Source organism: Nerophis lumbriciformis, linkage group LG10 (genome assembly GCF_033978685.3).
Source record: "Nerophis lumbriciformis linkage group LG10, RoL_Nlum_v2.1, whole genome shotgun sequence".
NCBI lineage: Eukaryota > Metazoa > Chordata > Actinopteri > Syngnathiformes > Syngnathidae > Nerophis > Nerophis lumbriciformis.
Window position 1 is genome coordinate 4950507 of NC_084557.2, and position 23047 is coordinate 4973553.

At 40.3% G+C, this 23047-nt stretch overlaps 1 protein-coding gene across 2 annotated transcripts; it reads right to left on the reverse strand.

The window, feature by feature from the left end:
• Window positions 1-1208: 1208 nt before the first annotated feature.
• rlig1 (RNA 5'-phosphate and 3'-OH ligase 1) lies at window positions 1209-20547 on the reverse strand. 2 transcript variants are annotated; one of them, XM_061970398.2, is made up of 7 exons: window positions 20287-20546; window positions 17141-17258; window positions 16969-17064; window positions 11666-11782; window positions 6036-6233; window positions 2946-3115; window positions 1209-2886 (listed from the first exon to the last, which is right to left on the reverse strand). In XM_061970398.2, the coding sequence occupies exons 1-7, from the start codon at window positions 20374-20376 to the stop codon at window positions 2686-2688; spliced, it is 990 nt and encodes a 329-aa protein (XP_061826382.1). In that variant the 5' UTR covers window positions 20377-20546; the 3' UTR covers window positions 1209-2685. The 2 variants fall into 2 exon arrangements, with proteins under 2 accessions (XP_061826382.1, XP_061826383.1); XM_061970399.2 differs by lacking the exon at window positions 11666-11782 and having other exon boundaries at window positions 20287-20547.
• Window positions 20548-23047: the final 2500 nt, after the last annotated feature.

Genomic DNA, 23047 nt, shown 5'->3' on the forward strand with positions numbered 1-23047 from the left:
GAAGTGTAGATAGAACATGTTAAAACAGAAAATAAGCAGATATTAACAGTAAATGAACAAGTAGATTAATAATTTTTTACAATTTGTCCCTCATAATGTAGACAAAATAATAGGTAGATAAATGACACAATATGTTACTGCATACGTCAGCAGACTAATTAGGAGTCTTTGTTTGTTTACTTACTACTAAAAGACAAGTTGTCTAGTATGTTCACTATTTTATTTAAGGACTAAATTACAATAATAAATATATGTTTCATGTACCCTAAGATTTGTTGTTATAATAAAGCCAATAATGTATTTTTTTGTGGTCCCCTTTATTTTAAAAAGTATCGAAAAGGATTGAAATACATTTTGGTACCGGTACCAAAATATTGGTATCGAGACAACCCTACATGGCATCCCTTTTGTTTCCAATAATCTGCGCACCGATTGGTCAGAGTGGGTAAATGAGCCAATCACAAGCGATCATACTATGACGTCATCTTTGCGTATTGGCGCGCTTAGTTTAGCAGAGTAGTTTAAGATACAGTAGCTACACAATTGTAATAAAAAGATGTGTCTTCATCAACACAGTTTTTTTAAATCATTATTTTGTGGATTCTTGTTTTATTTACAGTACAGGCCAAAGGTTTGGACACACCTTCACATTCAATGTGTTTTCTTTATTTTCATGACTATTTACATTGTAGATTGTCACATCAAAACTATGAATGAACACATGTGGTGTTATGTACTTAACAAAAAAAAAAGGTGAAATAACTGAAAACAAGTTTTATATTCTAGTTTCTTCAAAATAGCCACCCTTTGCTCTGACTACTGCTTTGCACACTCTTGGCATTCTCTCAATGAGCTTCAAGCACACCTGTGAAGTGAAAACCATTTCAGGTGACTACCTCTTGAAGCTCATCCAATTAAAGTTAAAGTTGAAGTACCAATGATTGTCACACACACACGAGGTGTGGCGAAATTGTTCTCTGCATTTGGACCCATCACCCTTGATCACCCAATTAAGAGGTTTCACTGCGTTGCTAGTGACAATGGGTCTGCATCCGGATTGTGTGGGGCTGCTCCAGCGTCCCTAGACCTTAGCACAGTTTATATCATGTGTCGTCTTCATTATAACACTTATATAAGACTTTTAAAGTCATGTTGATCCTATTGATCCCCAGAAAATACAATATACTAACCAGGAGTAAGAAGAGCCATAACATTTTCTGATATATTTGAAGAATCATAGTTGAATAACGTCACAACACATGTTTACGTTCCAGTCTGCAAAAATGTGTACATTGCTCTACTTGACACCACAATTTGTGTGCAGTTGTCAAAACAAGGTGCTGCCAGACTGTAAGCATCGCCTGTGTCAAGTTAGCGCATCACAATCCGCACATGTTCCAAAGCAAACGCCCATCCATTTTCTTTGAGCATTCCTTCCAAGTTTGAACATTAACCAGGTTGGATGAGACAACAACAGGGCTGGAATGCGTCTGTAGATTGAAGATATTTGTCTTCATCAAAGAACAGCAAAGAAAAGCTGGACTTACCCTGAGATAAATTGAGGCCAGAGCAGTTACAGATGTCATCCAGAGTAAAAGATGACTCTAGACAATGTAATGTTTAGTTCTGCAAAAGAATCACAAAAGGGCCGTTGCTTACTTGAAGTAGATGTACTTTGCAGACTACAAAATACAGTTTATTTTACAGGTCGTCATGGTAACCAACATCAATAGAGTGGAACAAGCTGAAGTGTAACATTTGTTTACTGAAAACTAAAAACTGGAATATACTCTCGCATCACCTCGCTTGCGTCCCCTCTGACAGCATCTTGTTTGAGTTCATGTTCTTCAGTGAGGGGTGGCACCAGACTTGTAATTCTCTGTCCAAACACTGAGGGGCAGTGTCTCCTGAAGGAGCAACCGCAGCTGGGGTAGACAATTGTGAAGAGTGACAAGCACAACCTCCACATCTTTGTCTACGCTGGAATGAATCCTTCACAATCATCAGTTGGCTTTTAATGGACCTTTTACTTATAAGCTCGAGGAAAATACCTTGGTGAAGATGGACTGTGCTACTTTGATTGAGTCGAGGCAGAGGACGCTATTATTATTTGCAACGCTGTTCGGCCTTTGGAGACATGGGACTCTTGCGCTATCATGTCATTCAAAATACACAAACCTGTTCAATAACTATTGTAAGTTAACAACATGGTCGACATTGAATGAGAAGTGTGGTGTGTGAGAGGAAGACCTTTGTGCACCAGAAATAATATGTGCCGGAATTGAACCTGCTCTTAAAGTTACTTGACACAAGAGATACACCAGGCTTAAAAGCCAAGTTTTAAGTGAAATGTGGTCCACATTTTGAGATATAAGACTCCTATTCAGCAGAAATTGATTTTTTTTCACATTTGTAAACCGTCTTTGGCATTGGTGGAGTTTCTAGACACATTTTTTAACCTGTGACTCAAGGTAACAGACGTACGGTGGCACCAAAACACTAAAATGCTACAGTCACATGAACTATTTGATACTTTGTACACTTTGTTTAGCATCTGGTATTTGGATCTTAGCAGATCAGGCCCTTAGACTGCCTATTTGAAGGTATTTCTTATTTGACCATGGTCAAAAAGCTGCACGCTGGGCTAACGGGAAGCTAGAAGAGCTTGGCTGCCTTTGAAAAAGTTCAAGTAGTGGACTGGATTTCCAGGTCAAAGTGGACGTCGTGCAGGCGGCTGAAACAACGTCCGTTCATGCGTGAAAATGATACAAACAGACTCTTGCTATTGTCGTCCAACGTTGTCCCACTGACACCAACCACGACTGGCTTGTTGCTCAGGTGAGTGCCTTCTGCTGGCCACTCCAAACCCAGGTGATGGCGGTGAAGCTGTGAAACAAAAACATCTTCCATTACAAGGAATATGAACGATTGCAGAAACATCTTACCTTGAAGAGTGATCCACCAGCACAGTGCCACACGATTCCCTCAATCCGACCCTCAGAATCTCCCCGAAACCACGAGTAGAGCTGTTGGAAGTCCACTGGAGGAGGGTTTCTGATGCAGATGCTCCCATGGGACACCAGAAAGTGGATGGGCTGCTTTTTAGAGCCCAGGCCTGTTGTCAGCATGGAAAAGCGATTGACAATGTAACAGCAGAATAGAATATTTACACTTTTGACCCAAATATGGAACTAAAAACAAGTCATGAACTAAATTAGGTCATGAAATGACAGATGTACTGGAGAGGAGGCTGTGTCGGATAGTTGAACCTCAGATTCAGGAGAAGCAGTGTGGTTTTCAAGCTGGACGTGGAACTGTGGACCAACTCGATAATCTCAGCAGGGTCCTTGAGGGTGCATGGGAGTGTGCCCAACTAGTCTATAAGTGCTTTGTGGACTTAGAGAAGGCATTTGACCGTATCGCTCGGGAAGTCCTGTGGAGAAAGCTCACAGAGTATGGGGAATCGGGCCGCTCCCTGTATGATCAGTGTCAGAGATTGGTCCGCATTGCCGGCAGTAAGTCGGACCCGTGTCCAGTGAGGGTTGGCCCTTTGTCACCGATTCTGTTTACAGCTTTTACGGGCAGAATTTCTAAGTGCAGTCAGGGCGTTGAGGGGATCCGGTTTGGTGGCTGCAGGATTAGGTCTCTGCTTTTTGCTGGCTTAATCTGGCCAGGATCTCCAGCTCCCACTGGAACGGTTCGCACCTGAGTGTGAAGCGACCGGTATGAAAATCAGCCCTTCCAAGTCAGAGTGCATGGGTCTTACCCAGAAAAGAGCGGAGTGCCGTCTCTGGGTTGGGGAGGAGAGGTTGCCCCAAGTGGAGGAGTTCAAGAACCTTGGAGTCTTGTTCACGAATGAGGGAAGAGTGGATCATGAGATCACCAGGCGGATCGGTGCAGCGTCTGCAGTGATGCAAACCTTGCATCGGTCCGTCTTGGTGAAAAAGGAGCTAGGCTCTCAATTTACCGGTCGATCTATGTCATTATCCTCACCTATGGTCATGAGCTTTGGGTTATGCCTGAATAGACAGGATCACGAGTACAAGCGGCCAAATTAGTTTCCTCCGTAGGGTGGCTGAGCTCTCCCTTAGAAATAGGTTGAGAAGCTCTGTCATTCGGGCGGAGCGCTGACTAAAGCCACTGCTCCTCCACATTGAGAGGAGCCAGATGAGATGTTTCGGTAATTTGGTCAGAATGCTCCCCGAATGACTCTGTGGGAGATGTTTAGGCCACATCAGACCAGTAGGAGACCACGGGGAAGACCCAGGACACTGGTGGAAAGACTCCCTGCTGGCCTGAGAATGCCTCGGGATAGGATTGCTGATCAATGACCCCAGATTTCATTTGAAAGCAATACAGGCACAGCATCAATAAATAAGGCCCAATCCAAACAATTTTCCACACTCATGGTTTAAATGATAAATGGGTTATACTTGTATAGCGCTTTTCTACCTTCAAGGTACTCAAAGCGCTTTGACAGTATTTCCACATTCACCCATTCACACACACATTCACACACTGATGGCGGGAGCTGCCATGCAAGGCGCTAACCAGCAGCCATCAGGAGCAAGGGTGAAGTGTCTTGCCCTAGGACACAACGGACGTGACTAGGATGGTAGAAGGTGGGGATTGAACCCCAGTAACCAGCAACCCTCCGATTGCTGGCACGGCCACTCTACCAACTTTGCCACAAAAAAAAACTATAACCAACAGAGTCAACACACAGTCGCACATAAAACACATCCGGCTCATTAAACTTTGTGGACATTATAAAACATGCATATGTAATTTAAAATTACACATCTATAAATCCATTACATTGCATGGTGGGTAATATGCAAAACACTCTCTCCACACTTACCGACATTTGGCGCATTTTAGCTGTTTGATATTTCTGACAGATTACAAAACTTTAATGAAGTTGTCAGAGAAGTCAACAAGGTAGGAGTCAAACTTTCACATACTCTTAATATTCAATGTTTTATCATGTATACAAAATTGTCATATTTTGTATAAATGGTCTGGGTGAACTTGCTTGAATTGCATGTTTTTACTTGTTATGTATATGATGCAAAAATGCAGCTGCCCGACTTTTAAATAACACAAGAAAAAGAGAGCACATTACTCCTGTTTTAGCCTCCCTCCACTGGCTGCCTGTGTCTTTTAGAGTCCATTTTAAGATTATCTTACTCGTTTTTAAATCCTTACATGGTCTTGCCCCACCTTACCTCTCTGAGCTGCTCCATCTGTATGCCCCCACCCGGTCCCTCAGGTCAGCTGATCAGCTGATCCTGGAGGTACCCAAAACAAAGCGCAAGCTCAGAGGGGACAGAGCTTTCCCTGTTGCGGGTCCCAAACTCTGGAACGATCTCCCTCTCCATGTGAGACAGGCCCCTTCTTTGGCTATTTTCAAGACCCTTCTTAAAACCCATTTTTATTCACTGGCTTTTAACCCAGCATGAGACTTTGAACTGTTTTTAGCTTTTAACTTTTTGAACTGTTTTTAACTTTTAAACTGTTTTTATCTAACAAACTGTTCTTAGGGTAATTTATATTTGCTTTTTAATTGTGTATTTTTATTTCTGTTTTAAATGTTATTTTTTAGTCTGTCCTTTGCCTCTATTTCTTTGTGGTGTACAGCCCTTTGTTTTTCAACTGTGCTTGTTTTTAAAGGGCTTTATAAATAAAGTTGGTATGGTATGGTATGGTATGTTCGTTACCAAGATGGATCAAAAACTTACTGGCGGATTTGTATTCCTCTTTTGCGAAATGTCAGAAATGAGACAAAAGACAACAATAGATTTTGGGGGTGATCTGGATCATTGTGACAATTAAATTAAATTTGATCATTTGAATTGTTGTTACCTAAAATAACTATGTACACAGTGAAGGCCAGATGTGTGTTGTCTTTCAGAGCTCTAACTCCACTTCCTTCATGTTGAGTTTTCAGAAGGTTCATCATTATGGCACCGTGTGAAATCTCTAGAGTTGAACAGCCCCATATCTGCCAATCAATCAATCCTGGATCATATTACCATAAGGGTTTCCGTTGACGTTGGTTCCAATCAGCTCCAGAGTTTGTTCCAGCAGATCGGCCAATGGGAGTGCAACAATTTCCAATGTGTCTTCGTTGTTGAGGACAGGTCTGAGGACCAGAGCTGACCCAACGCTGGAGTCCACCACAGAGGAGTGCCAGCAGTACTGCTTGTTGTCGTCCTCCACCGGAACCCAGCCTGGACGTTCACAGGGATCATTTTGTTACCAATCAATCAAACTGTATTTATAGAGCACTTCTGACGCAGAGGCAAGTGGCAACACTAAAAATGACATCAAATAACATCAACAATAAATACAAGAGAAGAAAACAAGCACACACAGCACTATTGACAGTTACACAACATAGCATGGCACTGAGAATCGAGGAAAAACGCCACCGTTGAGGCATCCACTTTGGAGAATAACTAAACTTAAAATTAATTAAATACAATTCAAATAAAAAATTACATACTTAAAATATGTACTGTATATGTAAAAATAAAACATACATTATACCAGGGGTGGCCACACTTTTTCTGCAGGCGAGCTACTTTTCAATTGACCAAGTGGAGGGGATCTACCTCATTCATATACAAACCCCGTTTCCATATGAGTTGGGAAATTGTGTTAGATGTAAATATAAACGGAATACAATGATTTGCAAATCCTTTTCAACCCATAGTCAATTGAATGCACTACAAAGACAACATATTTGATGTTCAAACTGATAAACTTTTTTTTTTTTTGCAAATAGTCATTAACTTTAGAATTTGATGCCAGCAACACGTGACAAAGAAGTTGGGAAAGGTGGCAATAAATACTTATAAAGTTGAGGAATGCTCATCAAACACTTATTTGGAACATCCCACAAGTGTGCAGGCTAATTGGGAACAGGTGGGTGCCATGATTGGGTATAAAAGTAGATTCCATGAAATGCTCAGTCATTCACAAACAAGGATGGGGCGAGGGTCACCACTTTGTCAACAAATGCGTGAGCAAATTGTTGAACAGTTAAAGAAAAACCTTTCTCAACCAGCTATTGCAAGGAATATAGGGATTTCAACATCTACAGTCCGTAATATCATCAAAGGGTTCAGAGAATCTGGAGAAATCACTGCACGTAAGCAGCTAAGCCCGTGACCTTCGATCCCTCAGGCTGTACTGCATCAACAAGCGACATCAGTGTGTAAAGGATATCACCACATGGGCTCAGGAACACTTCAGAAACCCACTGTCAGTAACTACAGTTGGTCGCTACATCTGTAAGTGCAAGTTAAAACTCCTATGCAAGGCGAAAACCGTTTATCAACAACACCCAGAAACGCCGTCGGCTTTGCTGGGCCTGAGCTCATCTAAGATGGACTGATACAAAGTGGAAAAGTGTTCTGTGGTCTGACGAGTCCACATTTCAAATTGTTTTTGGAAACTGTGGACGTTGTGTCCTCCGGACCATCCATCCATCCATCCATCCATCCATTTTCTACCGCTTATTCCCTTTGGGGTCGCGGGGGGCGCTGGAGCCTATCTCAGCTACAATCGGGCGGAAGGCGGGGTATACCCTGGACAAGTCGCCACCTCATCGCAGGGCCAACACAGATAGACAGACAACATTCACACTCACATTCACACACTAGGGCCAATTTAGTGTTGCCAATCAACCTATCCCCAGGTGCATGTCTTTGGAGGTGGGAGGAAGCCAGAGTACCCGGAGGGAACCCACGCAGTCACGGGGAGAACATGCAAACTCCACACAGAAAGATCCCGAGCCTGGGATTGAACCCAAGACTACTCAGGACCTTCGTATTGTGAGGCAGACGCACTAACCCCTCTTCCACCGTGCTGCGGACCAAAGAGGAAAAGAACCATCCGGATTGTTATAGGCACAAAGTGTAAAAGCCAGCATGTGTGATGGTATGGGGGTGTATTAGTGCCCAAGACATGGGTAACTTACACATCTGTGAAGGCGCCATTAATGCTGAAAGGTACATACAGGTTTTGGAGCAACATATGTTGCCATCCAAGCAACGTTACCATGGACGCCCCTGCTTATTTCAGTAAGACAATGCCAAGCCACGTGTTACATCAACGTGGCTTCATAGTAAAAGAGTGCGGGTACTAGACTGGCCTGCCTGTAGTCCAGACCTGTCTCCCATTGAAAATGTGTGGCGCATTATGAAGCCTAAAATACCACAACGGAGACCCCCGGACTGTTGAACAACTTAAGCTGTACATCAAGCAAGAATGGGAAAGAATTCCACCTGAGAAGCTTCAAAAATGTGTCTCCTCAGTTCCCAAACGTTTACTGAGTGTTGTTAAAAGGAAAGGCCATGTAACACAGTGGTGAACATGCCCTTTCCCAACTACTTTGGCACGTGTTGCAGCCATGAAATTCTAAGTTAATTATTATTTGCAAAGAAAAAATAAAGTTTATGAGTTTGAACATCAAATATCTTGTCTTTGTAGTGCATTCAATTGAATATGGGTTGAAAAGGATTTGGGCTCAGGAACACTTCAGAAACCCACTGTCAGTAACTACAGTTAGTCGCTACATCTGTAAGTGCAAGTTAAAACTCCTATGCAAGGCGAAAACCGTTTATCAACAACACCCAGAAACGCCGTCGGCTTTGCTGGGCCTGAGCTCATCTAAGAAGGACTGATACAAAGTGGAAAACTGTTCTGTGGTCTGACGAGTCCACATTTCAAATTGTTTTTGGAAACTGTGGACGTCGTGTCCTGCGGATCAAAGAGGAAAAGAACCATTCGGATTGTTCTAGGCGCAAAGTGTAAAAGCCAGCATCTGTGATGGTATGGGGGTGTATTAGTGCCCAAGACATGGGTAACTTACACATCTGTGAAGGCGCCATTAATGCTTAAAAGGTACATACAGGTTTTGGGGCCGTTCCGCAGGCGCTGGAAACAGACTTGAATAAAAACGGAAAGAGTTTCCCGCCATGCCAATGACGTTGAGGAGTTTGAGGGAACACTTCACTGTATGTTTACTCCATTCTCAACCCCTTTTCTTCTTTACGTTTGACTCGGCGGTCACGTGGCGGATTTGTTGCACCACGACTAGGGCGTAGGGCAACAATTTTAGTCTTCTTTCACTTCTGAATGTTGGCGTCAACACAATTTGTGTGTCTTTTTACGCATTGAAATCAGAAAGGACGCGCATTTCCGGAAGTCCGCGCGTCCCCGTGACGCAGATTTTTTTTTTTTTTTAACAGACCCTGCCTTCTCCGGGTCAAAACTCCGGTTTGCTTGTTTGTTTTTGTATCAATTAACGCTTTCCGCCGGTGTTTTGTTTTGTTTATATTTGCCGGTGTTGTGCCAAAATGTGATTGCCTGCCAAAAATGTATTTCCTTGGTGGGAGTGCGCACCGCTCGCTAAACCTGCATTGCTTGGCTTGGTCTGTCCACAGTGGATTACTAGGTGTGAGACAAACACTTTATCTTCATGTGTTTGTAACGCTACGTGTTCGACATTATTTAAGACTTTATCGTGTCCGGAAAATGACAGTTGGCCTTTTCTGTGGTATTAATGAGATTTAAAAGGAGCGTTGTTAGTCCCATGTTGATGTGATAAAACCTCTTTCTTGTTCGGAAGAAACATACAATTATAACTTCCTGCACATAATACATATTTATAAAGTAGAGATGTCTGATAATGGCTTTTTTGCCGATATCCGATATTGTCCAACTCTTAATTACCGATTCCGATACCAACCGATACCGATATATACAGTCGTGGAATTAAAACATTATTGTCAGGCTTGTCCCTGACAGTTTGACTGTGTTTTAGTTTTTCCTCTGCGTTTGTCTTAGTTTTCTGTCAGCGCTTTTTATTTTGTCTTCTATTCCTGATTGTCTCCCTGAGTGCTGCTTCCCCTCAGCTGTGGCTGATTGGCACCTGGCCACACCTGGTGTCAATCAGCCAGCTGCTATTTAAACCTGCCTTCCCCTCCAGTCAGTGCTGAATCATTGTCATTGTCATTTTCATTACTACCTGTCTTAAAACTTGTCGATGTAGCTCTGTCTACTTTTGTTTCACTCTGCTCATGTCCTAGTTCCTTCGTGTCACAGTAAGTGTTTTTGTTCCTTGTCCAAAGTTAGCCTCTGTGCTATTTTAGTTCATAACCAAGTTTGTTCTCCGCCTTGTGCGCGCCTTTTGTTATTACCCTTTTGTTTGTTGTTTTGCCTTAGTGTTTAATTAAATCATGTTTTCTTGCACAATGCCTTCCGCCTTCTCTGCATCTTGGGGTTCGGCACCTACCGGTACAAACTCTGACAATTATTATGCCTAATTTTGTTGTGATGCCCCGCTGGATGCATTAAACAATGTAACAAGGTTCACAGTGTGGGGCATATTTGTAACAGTATTAAAGTTGTTTATACGGCCACCCTCAGTGTGACCTGAATGGCTGTTGACCAAGTATGGTTGGCATTCACTTGCGTATGTGTGAAAAGCCGCAGATATTATGTGACCGGGCCAGCACGCAAAGGCAGTGCCTTTAAGGCACGCCCCCAATTTTGTTGTCTGGATGGAAATCGGGAGAAATTCGGGAGAATGGTTGCCCCAGGAGATTTTCGGGGGGGGCACTGAAATTCGGGAGTCTCCCGGGAAAATCGGGATGGTTGGCAAGTATGACTGGGAGACATAACTGTTCTGTACTTCTCCCTACGTCCGTGTACCACTCCGTACAGCGGCGTTTTAAAAAGTCATGAATTTTATTTTTTGAAACCGATACCAATAATTTCCGATATTACAGTACATTTTAAAGCATTTATCGGCCGATAATAACGGCAGTCCGATATTATCGGACATCTCTATTATAAAGTGTTTGGATGTATTTACTTATTTAAAAATGTTCATTAAATGTAATATTGCCTGACAAAAAGTGATTCAACATAATATTTTGATATTGACACATCTCTCATCACTGCATATTTTACTAGAATAACCTTATGAGCATTACATATATCAAAATCAAGTACCTACTGTGCTGTTTACTTGTTGAAATACCCTTCAAATCAATTTTAGGCAGCAGCGAAGTGGTCGTTTGGGTCGATATTTGCTCTAAAAAGGGTCCTCTCGTCAGCCAGAGAATTTTGATTTGGGGGCGGTAGCGGTAAAGCTTAGATCCATTAAAAGGAAAGAAGAAAGTGAATGAATGTTTATAACTGAATACATTTACATATGCATAAAAAAAAAATTATATTATTTTTTTAATAAATTACCGTATTTTTCGGACTATAAGTCGCAGTTTTTTTCATAGTTTGGCCGGGCTCCAGTGCGACTTATATATGTTTTTTTCCTTTTTTACTATGCATTTTCAGCAGGTGCGACTTATACTCCGGTGCGACTTATACTCCGAAAAATACGGTAAGTAACGTTTATGACAACCTTTTTCCAAAACAATATAGAATGTGAGATAAAACAGGATAATGCATACATTTATCATTTGTTTTCAAAACGCTTACAAAAAAGTGGAACCCCAAAAATTTACTGTGGGACCCCATTTTTATGACTTGATGGGGTACAAGCGACCCCATTTTAAAAATTCCTAGCGCCAACACTGACATGTATCACTAATGACGGTCTTTCACTATAACAGATATCACGTCAGCAGACCTGGAATATGACCATATTCGTCAGGAACGGGGTGTCCATTGTGATGTTTCACCCTGTGAGCCGGGGTCCACGTGTCCGGAACAGTCTTAAAGTCTTCCTCTACGTTCCATGTGAAACCTGAACAGGAATAGAGAAAACCGAAAATGTTGGACTGTTGCACAAATACAAATCCACGTGTAAAATACAGCATGGGGGTCATTTGTGTCACATCCAAAATGAAGAATATTAATAATTCAATTCAAAAGGCGTACGCAAAAAAGTACACAAAGCTGACTTCAGGGTCTCTGCAGGTTTCAACATGTCAAATTTAAGACTTTTTTTAAGACCACCTTGAAAATAATTTAATCAATCAATGAATCAATGAATGTTTATTTATATAGCCCTAAATCACAAGTGTCTCAAAGGGCTGCACAAGCCACAACGACATCCTCGCTACAAAGCCCACATAAGGGCAAGGAAAAACTCACCCCAGTGGGACGTCGATGTGAATGACTATGAGAAACCTTGGAGAGGACCGCATATGTGGGTAACCCCCCCCTCTAGGGGAGACCGAATGCAATGGATGTCGAGTGGGTCTGACATAATATTGTGAGAGTCCAGTCCATAGTGGATCCAACATAATAGTAAGAGTCCAGTCCATAGTGGGGCCAGCAGGACAGAGATGTTCCCAGCCGATGCACAAGCGAGCGGTCCACCCCGGGTCCCAACTCTGGACAGCCAGCACTTCATCCATGGCCACCGGACCTGTGCCCTCCCTCCCTCCACAAGGAAGAGGGGAGCAGAGGAGAAAAGAAAAGAAACGGCAGATCAACTGGTCTAAAAGGGGGGCTATTTAAAGGCTAGAGTATACAAATGAGTTTTAAGATGGGACTTAAATGCTTCTACTGAGGTAGCATCTCTAACTGTTACCGGGAGGGCATTCCATAGTACTGGAGCCCGAATAGAAAACGCTCTATAGCCCGCAGACTTTTTTTGGGCTCTGGGAATCACTAATAAGCCGGAGTTCTTTGAACGCAGATTTCTTGCCGGGACATATGGTACAATACAATCGACAAGATAGGATGGAGCTAGACCGTGTAGTATTTTATACGTAAGTAGTAAAACATTAAAGTCACATCTTAAGTGCACAGGAAGCCAGTGCAAGTGAGCCAGTATAGGCGTAATATGATCAAACTTTCTTGTTCTTGTCAAAAGTCTAGCAGCCGCATTTTGTACCAATTGTAGTCTTTTAATGCTAGACATAGGGAGACCCGAAAATAATACGTTGCAGTAGTCGAGACGAGACGTAACGAACGCATGAATAATGATCTCAGCGTCGCTAGTGGATAAAATAGAACGAATTTTAGCGATATTACGGAGATGAAAGAAGGCCGTTTTAGTAACACTCTTAATGTGTGATTCAAAGGAGAGAGTTGGGTGGAAGATAATACCCAGATTCTTTACTGATTCGCCTTGTGTAATTGTTTGGTTGTCAAATGTTAAGGTGGTATTATTAAATAAATGTCGGTGTTTAGCAGGACCGATAATCAGCATTTCCGTTTTCTTGGCGTTGAGTTGCAAGAAGTTAGCGGACATCCATTGTTTAATTTCATTAAGACACGCCTCCAGCTGACTACAATCCGGCGTGTTGGTCAGCTTTAGGGGCATGTAGAGTTGGGTGTCATCAGCATAACAATGAAAGCTAACACCGTATTTGCGTATGATGTCGCCTAGCGGCAGCATGTAAATGCTTGAGAGTGCCAGGCCAAGAACCGAACCTTCCGAATTTAAGACCGACAACAAATACAAGGACAAAGTAAAATCAGAGATCCAGAATGAATTTTAAGTATATGAATTCATTCACTGCTCTTTCACATTGGAAAACTAAATGGTTAAACTAACTAAATACACCAGGAGCTTCTCTAGTGTAAACTCATTGGAAAAAATATTAGCAAACATGTTTTGCCAATTTTCAGATTTGCCATAGAAGTGTTTTCTGCCAAAAGGTGCAGTGTGCTTCATATCAACATCAGCAATGGTAGAGGAAAGTATTGTCTGTGAAAGGGACAGTTAGCATCTTTGCTAAAGCTAAATTATTAACTTTGGCAATGTTTTTTTTCATCTGTCAGAATGTAGCAAAGCGATAAAGACATCTACAGTACTACTGTATCTGCACAAAGTAGTGAACAACATTTTTTGTCTGGTTTTGTATTTGTTTTGTATAATCCCATGAGGTGCATATTATTTTTTGTTCAGTTTGTATTTCAGAGGTTTTTGCACTTTTTTTTGTGTGTGTGTTATTTGTTTGTATTCATTATATTTGGATGGATTTGTTTGGTTTGTATGCTTGTGAATCTGGGCTATCCATTATCTACTTATTATGTTGAAGGGGGCAGGAAATATAAGATTGTCTTCATCCTGTTCCTTCTCAATCATAGGTGTGTAAATATGTGTTTTGTTGTTAGAGTTTAATTGTCTATTGATCAAAAATGCACATCAATGAAGGAGATAAAGAAAAAAATGAAAGAAAGAAAAAACTGTGTGTGCAGACAGAAGGCGGGGGGGCCTTCTGAAATACATCTTCTATTGAGAAGTCCCAGATCCTTGTGTGGAGCTCAGCCAACTACAAGGATCTGGCCAGAGTCAGGTTAACTTAAATATGTCAATAATTCATGACAACACTGATTTTGATGCATAACTATTTTTGGAACAATGACAAAAACTTATACTATCCTTTCTGACCAAAAAATGGACAAACTCATAATAATACTTCAATTATTTAAGGAGCTTCAGACCTATAGATCAGTGGTTCTTAACCTGGGTTCGATGGAACCCTAAAGGTTTGGTGAGTTGGGCTCAGGGGTTCGGCGAAGATCAAAACACACCCGACTCATTGCGTAAAGAAAAATTTCTCCCTATCGGCGTATTACGGATACGGCAACAGCAGAAGTCAGACTGATTTGCAGGTGTGTAATTTGTTGTGAGTTTATGCACTGTGTTGGTTTTTTTCTTTGAACAAGGTGATGTTCTTGCACGGTTCATTTTGTGCACCAGTAAAAAAACATGGTAACACTTTAGTATGGGGAACATATTCACCATTAATTAGTTGCTTATTAACATGCAAATTAGTAACATATTGGCTCTTAACTAGTCATTATTAAGTACTTATTAATGCCTTATTCGGCATGGCCTTATTATAACCCTAACCCTCTAACCCGGGCCCTAACCCTAACCCTAACCAAATAACTCTAAATTAAGTCTTTGTTACTTAGAATATGTTCCCCTAGTGTCCAAAAAACTCTAATTTAAGTCTTTGTAACTGGGGATGTCCCGATCCAGGTTTTTGCACTTCCGATCCGATACCGATATTGTTTTTGCATTTCCGATCCGATACCGATACTGACCGATACCGATACTGACCGATACTGGCCTATCCGAGCATGTATTAAAGTTTAAAGTTATTTAGCCTACTTAGTTGTCAGAATCATGTTGAAAAGGATTTTAGTACTCTTGATAACAACTAGCCAGCTGAATTAGGGGAGTTTGAATAATACACAATGGTTGGTAACAAGAAACTGACCTGTTTATTCAAGGATAAACACAAAATAAACAAAATTATACATGACAAACAGAAATGGCATCATGGAACTAGGGCTGGGCGATATGGCCTTTTTTAATATTGCGATATTTTAAGGCCATATTGTGATACACAATATATATCTCGATATTTTGCCTTAGCCTTGAATGAACACTTGATGCTTATAATCACATCAGTATGATGATTCTATGTGTTTTGATTGATTGATTGAGACTTTTATTAGTAGGTTGCACAGTGAAGTACATATTCCGTACAATTGACCACTAAATGGTAACACCCGAATAAGTTTTTCAACTTGTTTAAGACGGGGTCCACTTAAATTGATTCATGATACAGATATATAATATCATCATAATACAGTCATCACACAAGATAATCACATTGAATTATTTACATTATTTATAATCCAGGGTGTGGAGGGGGGCGCCTGATGTAAGTGTCAAAAAGACAGCCAAAAGAGTTTGATATGAGAATAAATCTAAAGTTAAAATATAGGGTAGAAATGCACCCATTTGCAGGAAATGTAGTCTTGATTTTCAAAATTTTCTTTCAAGGCTTGCATGTCTACATTAAAACATTCTTCTTCATACTGCATTAATATATGCTACTTTTAAACTTTCATGCAGAGAAGGAAATCACAACTAAAAAAATCACAAATTTTTTCATACGGTGTTGATGTGGAAATTTTTGCCATTTTGATGGTGTGGAGTCTGGACGTGTGGCACCGAATGGAGATAAGCGTCTCGACAGACGTCACAATATTTGAACAATGATGACGAAAACTGTTGTCTCTGTCGTGTCCGTGTGTCGAAAATTGTTATGCGCTTATTTTTTCATTTGATTTTGTGCGTGGCATAGATTTGCCATGCGCAGAGGACGCTTGAGCAGGCGCGCACCTTAGCGGCTGCGCTAGCATCACAGCTAACGTTAGCCATGCCGCTACCTCGCTCTCTGCTCGGGGAGGACGTATACGTATGTGACGTATGACGTGACAGTATGTGACGTGTGTCGTGACAGTATGTGACGTGTGTAAGAAGGTGCGCTCGCTGTCTGTGAGAGGGAGACACAGGAAAGAGTGAGAAGAGCCTGTCGTGTAATGCCAGCAGCTAAAAGCAACTGCGTGAGAATTGTGGATGTGTTGAAGGTGTGCTGGAAAATGCGGAATGGAAATTACGGAGCAGCAGAAAAGTGGAATGTATTATTTAAATAGGTGCGTTGGAAAACACGGACCGGAGTTTTTTTCAAAACTGGATCTGGATCGGCATTTTCCCATGCCTTGCCGATACGCAATTTTTGGTGAATATCGGCAGCCGATCCGATATTTGGATCATCCCTATTTGTAACTTAGAATATGTTCCCCGTACTAAAGTGTTACCAAAAACATATAACTTTGTCTTGAATTTGAAAAAAAAAAACATTTTATTTTTCACTAAAGAAGGGTTCGGTGAATGCGCATATGAAACTGGTGGGATTCGGTACCTCCAACAAGGTTAAGAACCACTGCTATAGATATTAGAAAAAGTTTTTATTATTTGTGTATGTCTTTTATGTTTCATGCATTTTTTGCAAGAAAAAATATATATATTTTTAGTATGTGAAAAACACAAAATATATAATATTTACCAAAAATGTGATGCAAAGTGGTCAACCTTTAAATTTAACTGACTTGTCGAAGATGGAAAAAATTTAAATAACAAGTATCAGCAATAAACATTTGCTACATTACCCTTGGAGCTCCTGTGAGAGTACTGGTATTTCTTGAATCTTTTCTCCGCTTGTTTGTTGGGTCTCCTGTCAAGTCGAGCCCACAGGTGAGGTTTCCCTTAAAGGAGGGTTTTAAAGGAAAATGTTGACTTCTAGCACAATGCTGCAAGAACATGAAGGTGTTTCCTTCTCACCTTTGTAGAGGCTCACATAGCAGCAGGTGCCGTCCAGCTTCTCTGTGGCGACAGCACAGCTCAGGTCAGCTTCCAACACTGCAGGGTTGACCATTGCAGTGGCCACAACGTGAAATGGCTGAAAAACAACAGACACAGATAGATGAGATGAGGACTCAAGCCAGTCATGAAGGAAACGAGCCACACTTGAGGATCATTGCTACTAAACATGTACTGTAATAAGACAAACGTGAATAAGAGGCACCTTCCAAACAACATAGCACAAACACAGGGCTCCGATTTAACCACAGCAAATGCGGCAAAAGCCACGATTGCCCTAAAAAATTGACCAACATCTGCGGCAAGAACATGCCCGTGACTGCCCTTTACTTTTTACTTGTTAATGGACGAGGGATGTAACAATAAACGGTATAATGATAATTTGCGATAAAATTCCAGACGATTAGTAATACCGACCATCATTTTTTAATTACCGAAAAACCGTAATTTATTAATGCATTTTCGGCAACACAAAGTCAGGCGCATGCGCACTAGTGTCGTTTGGCTTGATAATCATGGCGGACTAACTACACGGACTTTGCTCTGAAGGTTTCCCCTCAGAGTAAACGGAGCAAAGCGCTTGGTTTAACGTCATTTTCCCTCGCTTCACTGCTGTGTTTAGATGGAGACAGGTGTGGACAATATTGGAGACACTTGTCCCCACACTAAAAGTATACAGCGAAGGTGAAAACTATTTGATGTTGCTTTTATTTTATCAATACAGCGTCAATCAGCTGTGGCAGCATTAATGAGGCGAGGAAACATGCAGCAGGCGATGTGTCTTGAACGTTGTCACAACTTGTCTATAAAGTCTTTACTTTGACTGCGATGATCACTCCTCCTTTATTTAACTGCAATCTGTATCAGTGTTCAAATAACAGCAATAGTGGATCAAATGTTTTTCATTTCATTGACCTGAACGCAGGCTGTGAAGATTGTGTATGCAATGTGAGAGGTGTCACTCCTCTCTATTTTTGTTGGCCAAACTGTTGCACTGAACTACAAGGAGGCGTTGTTGTTGAAGAACAAAGCTTGTTTATAAGACTTCATCTTCATTAGCCAAACTGCTTTGAGTTTTATACTAATATCAAAAAGTAAACGCCATGTTTTTTTTTTACATTTCTTGTTTTTTTCATGTCACAAAGGTGAAACCATGTGACACATCATTTTGTTAATGTTTTACTGTGTGTAGTTAATTCAAATATGACATATTTCTGCTCAAACTCTTAATAGATCTGTCCCGATACATCAACTTCATGTACATATACATGTACATAACTTAAAAACTTTTTTTTTTTTTTTTTTTAAATACCTTCCTCTATATCAAAATGTAAAAATAGAGATAAATGCATCATGTAATGACAAAAAGCTGACATGTTGATATTAATAATGAATAAAAAAAAACTGTTTATGTATGTGTATAAATATATATATATATATATATATATATATATATATATATACACACACACACACACACACACACACACACATTTCTTCTTTTTTTTTTTAAATGTGCATTATATATGTTTTTTTGTTTTATATACATAAAACAAAAAAACAATACACATTAAAAAATATATATATAATATATATATATATATATATATATATATAAAACAAAATATATATAGATATATATATGTAAGGTATATATATATATATATATATATATATATATATATATATATATATATATATATATATATATATATATATATATATATATATATATATATATATATGTCTTAATAAGGTTATCCAAAAAATAGTGCTCGATACCGTAGTAGAGCGCAATATATGTATGTGTGGGGAAAAAAAATCACAAGACTATTTCATCTCTACAGGCCTGTTTCATGAGGGGGGGTACCCTCAATCGTCAGGAGATTTTAATGGGAGCATTCGCATACCATGGTTTATATAGGGCACAGAGTGGGTGGGTACAGGCTGGCCTAGGGGCGTGGTGATTGGCTCATGTGTTACCTAGGAGGTGTTTCCGTCTATGGCGGCATGTTGTTACAATTTCGCTGCGCTTGTTGAGTGATGACAGGTCTGGACGGTAAATAATAAACAGTTTCTCTTTCAAGCATAGGTTGCATCTTTTATTACCACTATTGTAAGGTGTGCTGGATGCAAGAATTTGCCATGTTATTGAATATTCAACATTATTGTCTTTGAGGTCCCAAATGTGTTTGCTGAGTTCTGTGGTATTTCGCAGGTTTTTGTTCCTGAAAGAACCACAAGGCCACAAGGCTTCTTTCAGGAACAAAAACCTGCGAAATACCACAGAACTCAGCAAACACATTTGGGACCTCAAAGACAATAATGTTGAATATTCAATAACATGGCAAATTCTTGCATCCAGCACACCTTACAATAGTGGTAATAAAAGATGCAACCTATGCTTGAAAGAGAAACTGTTTATTATTTACCGTCCAGACCTGTCATCCCTCAACAAGCGCAGCGAAATTGTAACAACATGCCGCCATAGACGGAAACACCTCCTAGGTAACACATGAGCCAATCACCACGCCCCTAGGCCAGCCTGTACCCACCCACTCTGTGCCCTATATAAACCATGGTATGCGAATGCTCCCATTAAAATCTCCTGACGATTGAGGGTACCCCCCCTCATGAAACAGGCCTGTAGAGATGAAATAGTCTTGTGATTTTTTTTCCCCACACATACATATGTATATATATATATATATATATATGCTTTGGAGCCCCTGCCGCAAAAGAAAATACTTGCCTTGACCTTAAAAAGTTCAAATTCGAGGCCTGCAAACAATAGAATATATTCCCACAATGTTATGATTCGACTTGTCAAAACATGGCAGACACCTTTATGCAGTCAACATTTAAAGGTCTGGTTTTGGAATGCATACTAATAGAAAAGTGCGTTGGAATGTAAAGACAACAACGTCATAATAACAATAATGGATGAACTAACATGTATTTGTATAACTCCTTTCACAGACAAACGTTCTTCACAACACAGTTAAAATATCAGAAATTAAAGGCCACTATGATAATATACAACATAAATATACAACATAGGCAGTAGAAAATGAATGAATTGAAACAATATATGAGATTTATATCACCTGACAGTCACGTTTTCTAGAAGCTTCTTCCTTCACTTCTGTCATAAAAACACAGGACACTTTCTGCTGAACCGAGCCCACTCGTCGCATGACGTCTAATATAAAATAATATCCAGGTGTGTAATATATTGGTATATAATAACACCCAGGTGTCTAATATTATATATTAATACCCTCAGTGTCGAATAGTTTAGCAATAAATAAGAACGTGTCGGGCTGGATGTTGTGAGGTTGAGTTCCGGACACGTGACTCACTTCTTCTTCTACGGTTCCTTACGATTGCACCGCTTCTTCTCTGCAAACTACTGGCCGCCCGGGGTATTGCATTGAGAGAGCACAGCGGACGCAAACGCCGACCACTTTGGCCAAAACATTAAGTACACTATCTAACGTGATCCAATAAATAAATAATAAACATTCTGATAATATTTGTTTACTTCTGATTGACACTGTCAAAGAGGAAATGCCTTAATAATAACAATGGTAACAACAATAATAATAAAAAATAGTGATAATAATAATGAGGACAGTGATATGCATACTTGCCAACCCTCCCGAATTTCCCGGGAGACTCCCGATATTCAGCGCCTCTCCCGAAAACCTCCCGGGACAAATATTCCTCCCGATTCCTCCCGATTTTCAGCCGAAGCTGGAGGCCACGCCCCCTCCAGCTCCATGCGGACCTGAGTGAGGACAGCCTTTTTTTTTATGACAGGAGGACAACAGGGTGACAAGAACTAAATCATCCAGACTAGAGATAAATTGTATTATTATGTTTATCTTACCTAAAAATAAATATGTTTATTAATTTAAAAAAAACAACTAAATACATTTTTACTATATTTTGCTAAAAACATCAAAATTAATTGTATTTTTATTTGTATTTTTTCTGACTCCTTATTACATCCAGCCATAGAATACATACATTAAAATAAATATATTGGAAATAATTAATTTTATATGATGATAATAATTCATTTAAAATGACCGTATTTAATTATTAAAATAATTGCTTGTTTATCAACAACTTTAGCATTTTATTCATTATATTTTGAAGCTCTCAGAAGCCAAGTTATGTTATATTCCTTAAGATTTATTTATGCAAGTTTGAAGTATTATCTAAACACAGTTTTGTTTGTATATTTTCAGGATGTATATATATATATATATATATATATATATATATATATATATATGTATATGTATGTATATATATATATATATGTATGAAATACTTGACTTGGTGAATTCTAGCTGTCAATATACTCCTCCCCTCTTAACCACACCCCCGCCCTCAACCACGCCCCTGTCCTCCCCCAACCACGCCCCCCGCCCCCCACCCCCCATCTCCCGAAATCGGAGGTCTCAAGGTTGGCAAGTATGGTGATATGTGTCTCATTGTGCGGTATAGCTCGTGCGGTAGCGTGGCCGTGCCAGCAACTTGAGGGTTCCAGGTTCGATCCCCGCTTCCACCATCCCAGTCACTGCCGTTGTGTCCTCGGGCGAGACACTTTACCCACCCACACTGGTTTAAATGTACTTCGATATTGGGTGTCACTATGTAAAAGCGCTTTTGAGTCACTGGAGAAAAGCGCTATATAAATATAATTCACATAGTGCAACTTTATTGATGTATCTCATAACTTGATTAGCCGACTTAGGTCCATAATGAACATATTGTTATTAAATCACTGAGAGCATCAATCAGATGTGAGTTGTATTATTGTGTTGCCAAGAACAAAATATGTTGCTGGACAACTTCCTGTCTGGCAGGAAGTTGATGGTCCTCACGTTGATGCCAAAGGGCTCGGTTGGGGTGTCAGCGCGCATTCATATTTCCGCCTACATGTGGTGCCCCTGGGCTTCCTAGGACCCAAAGACCCGACTGGCAAATTGTTTAAGAACAACATTTCTCAACCAGCTATTGAAAGGAATTTCACCATCTACGGTCTGTAATATCATCAAAAGGTTCAGAGAATCTGGAGAAATCACTGCACGTAAGCCATGATATTACGGACCTTCGATCCCTCAGGCGGTACTGCATCAAAAAGCGACATGGGTGTGTAAAGGATATCACCACATGGGCTCAGCAACACTTCAGAAAACCACTGTCAGTAAATACAGTTGGTCGCTACATCTGGAAGTGCAAGTTAAAACTCTACTATGCAAAGCCAAAGCCATTTATCAACAACACCCAGAAACGCTACACTTCAAAGATGGACTGATGCAAAAGTGGAAAAGTGTTCTGTTGTTTGATGAGTCCACGTTTCAAATTGTTTTTGGAAACTGTGGAGGTCGTGTCCTCTGGAATAAAGACGAAAAAAACACCCAGACTGTTGTAGGGTCAAAGTGTAAAAGCCAGCATGTGTGATGGTATGGGGGTGTATTAGTGCCCAAGGCATGGGTAACTTACACATACAGTGCCCTCCAAAAGTATTGGAACAGTGAGTCCAATTTGTTTATTTTTGTTGTAGACTGAAAACATTTGGGTTTGACATCAAAAGATGAATATGGGACAAGAGATCAACATTTCAGCTTTCATTTCCAGGTATTTACATCTGGATCTGATACACAACTTAGAAGATAGCACCTTTTGTTTGAACCTACCCATTTTTCAGGAGAGCAAAAGTATTGGAACGTGACTGACAGGTGTGTTTTGTTGCCCAGGTGTCTCCAAATGACATTGATTATTCAAACAATAAATAGCACTGAATGTCTGAGCTCAGTTTCAGATTGGGTAGGATAGGTTTTGCCTGTGCAG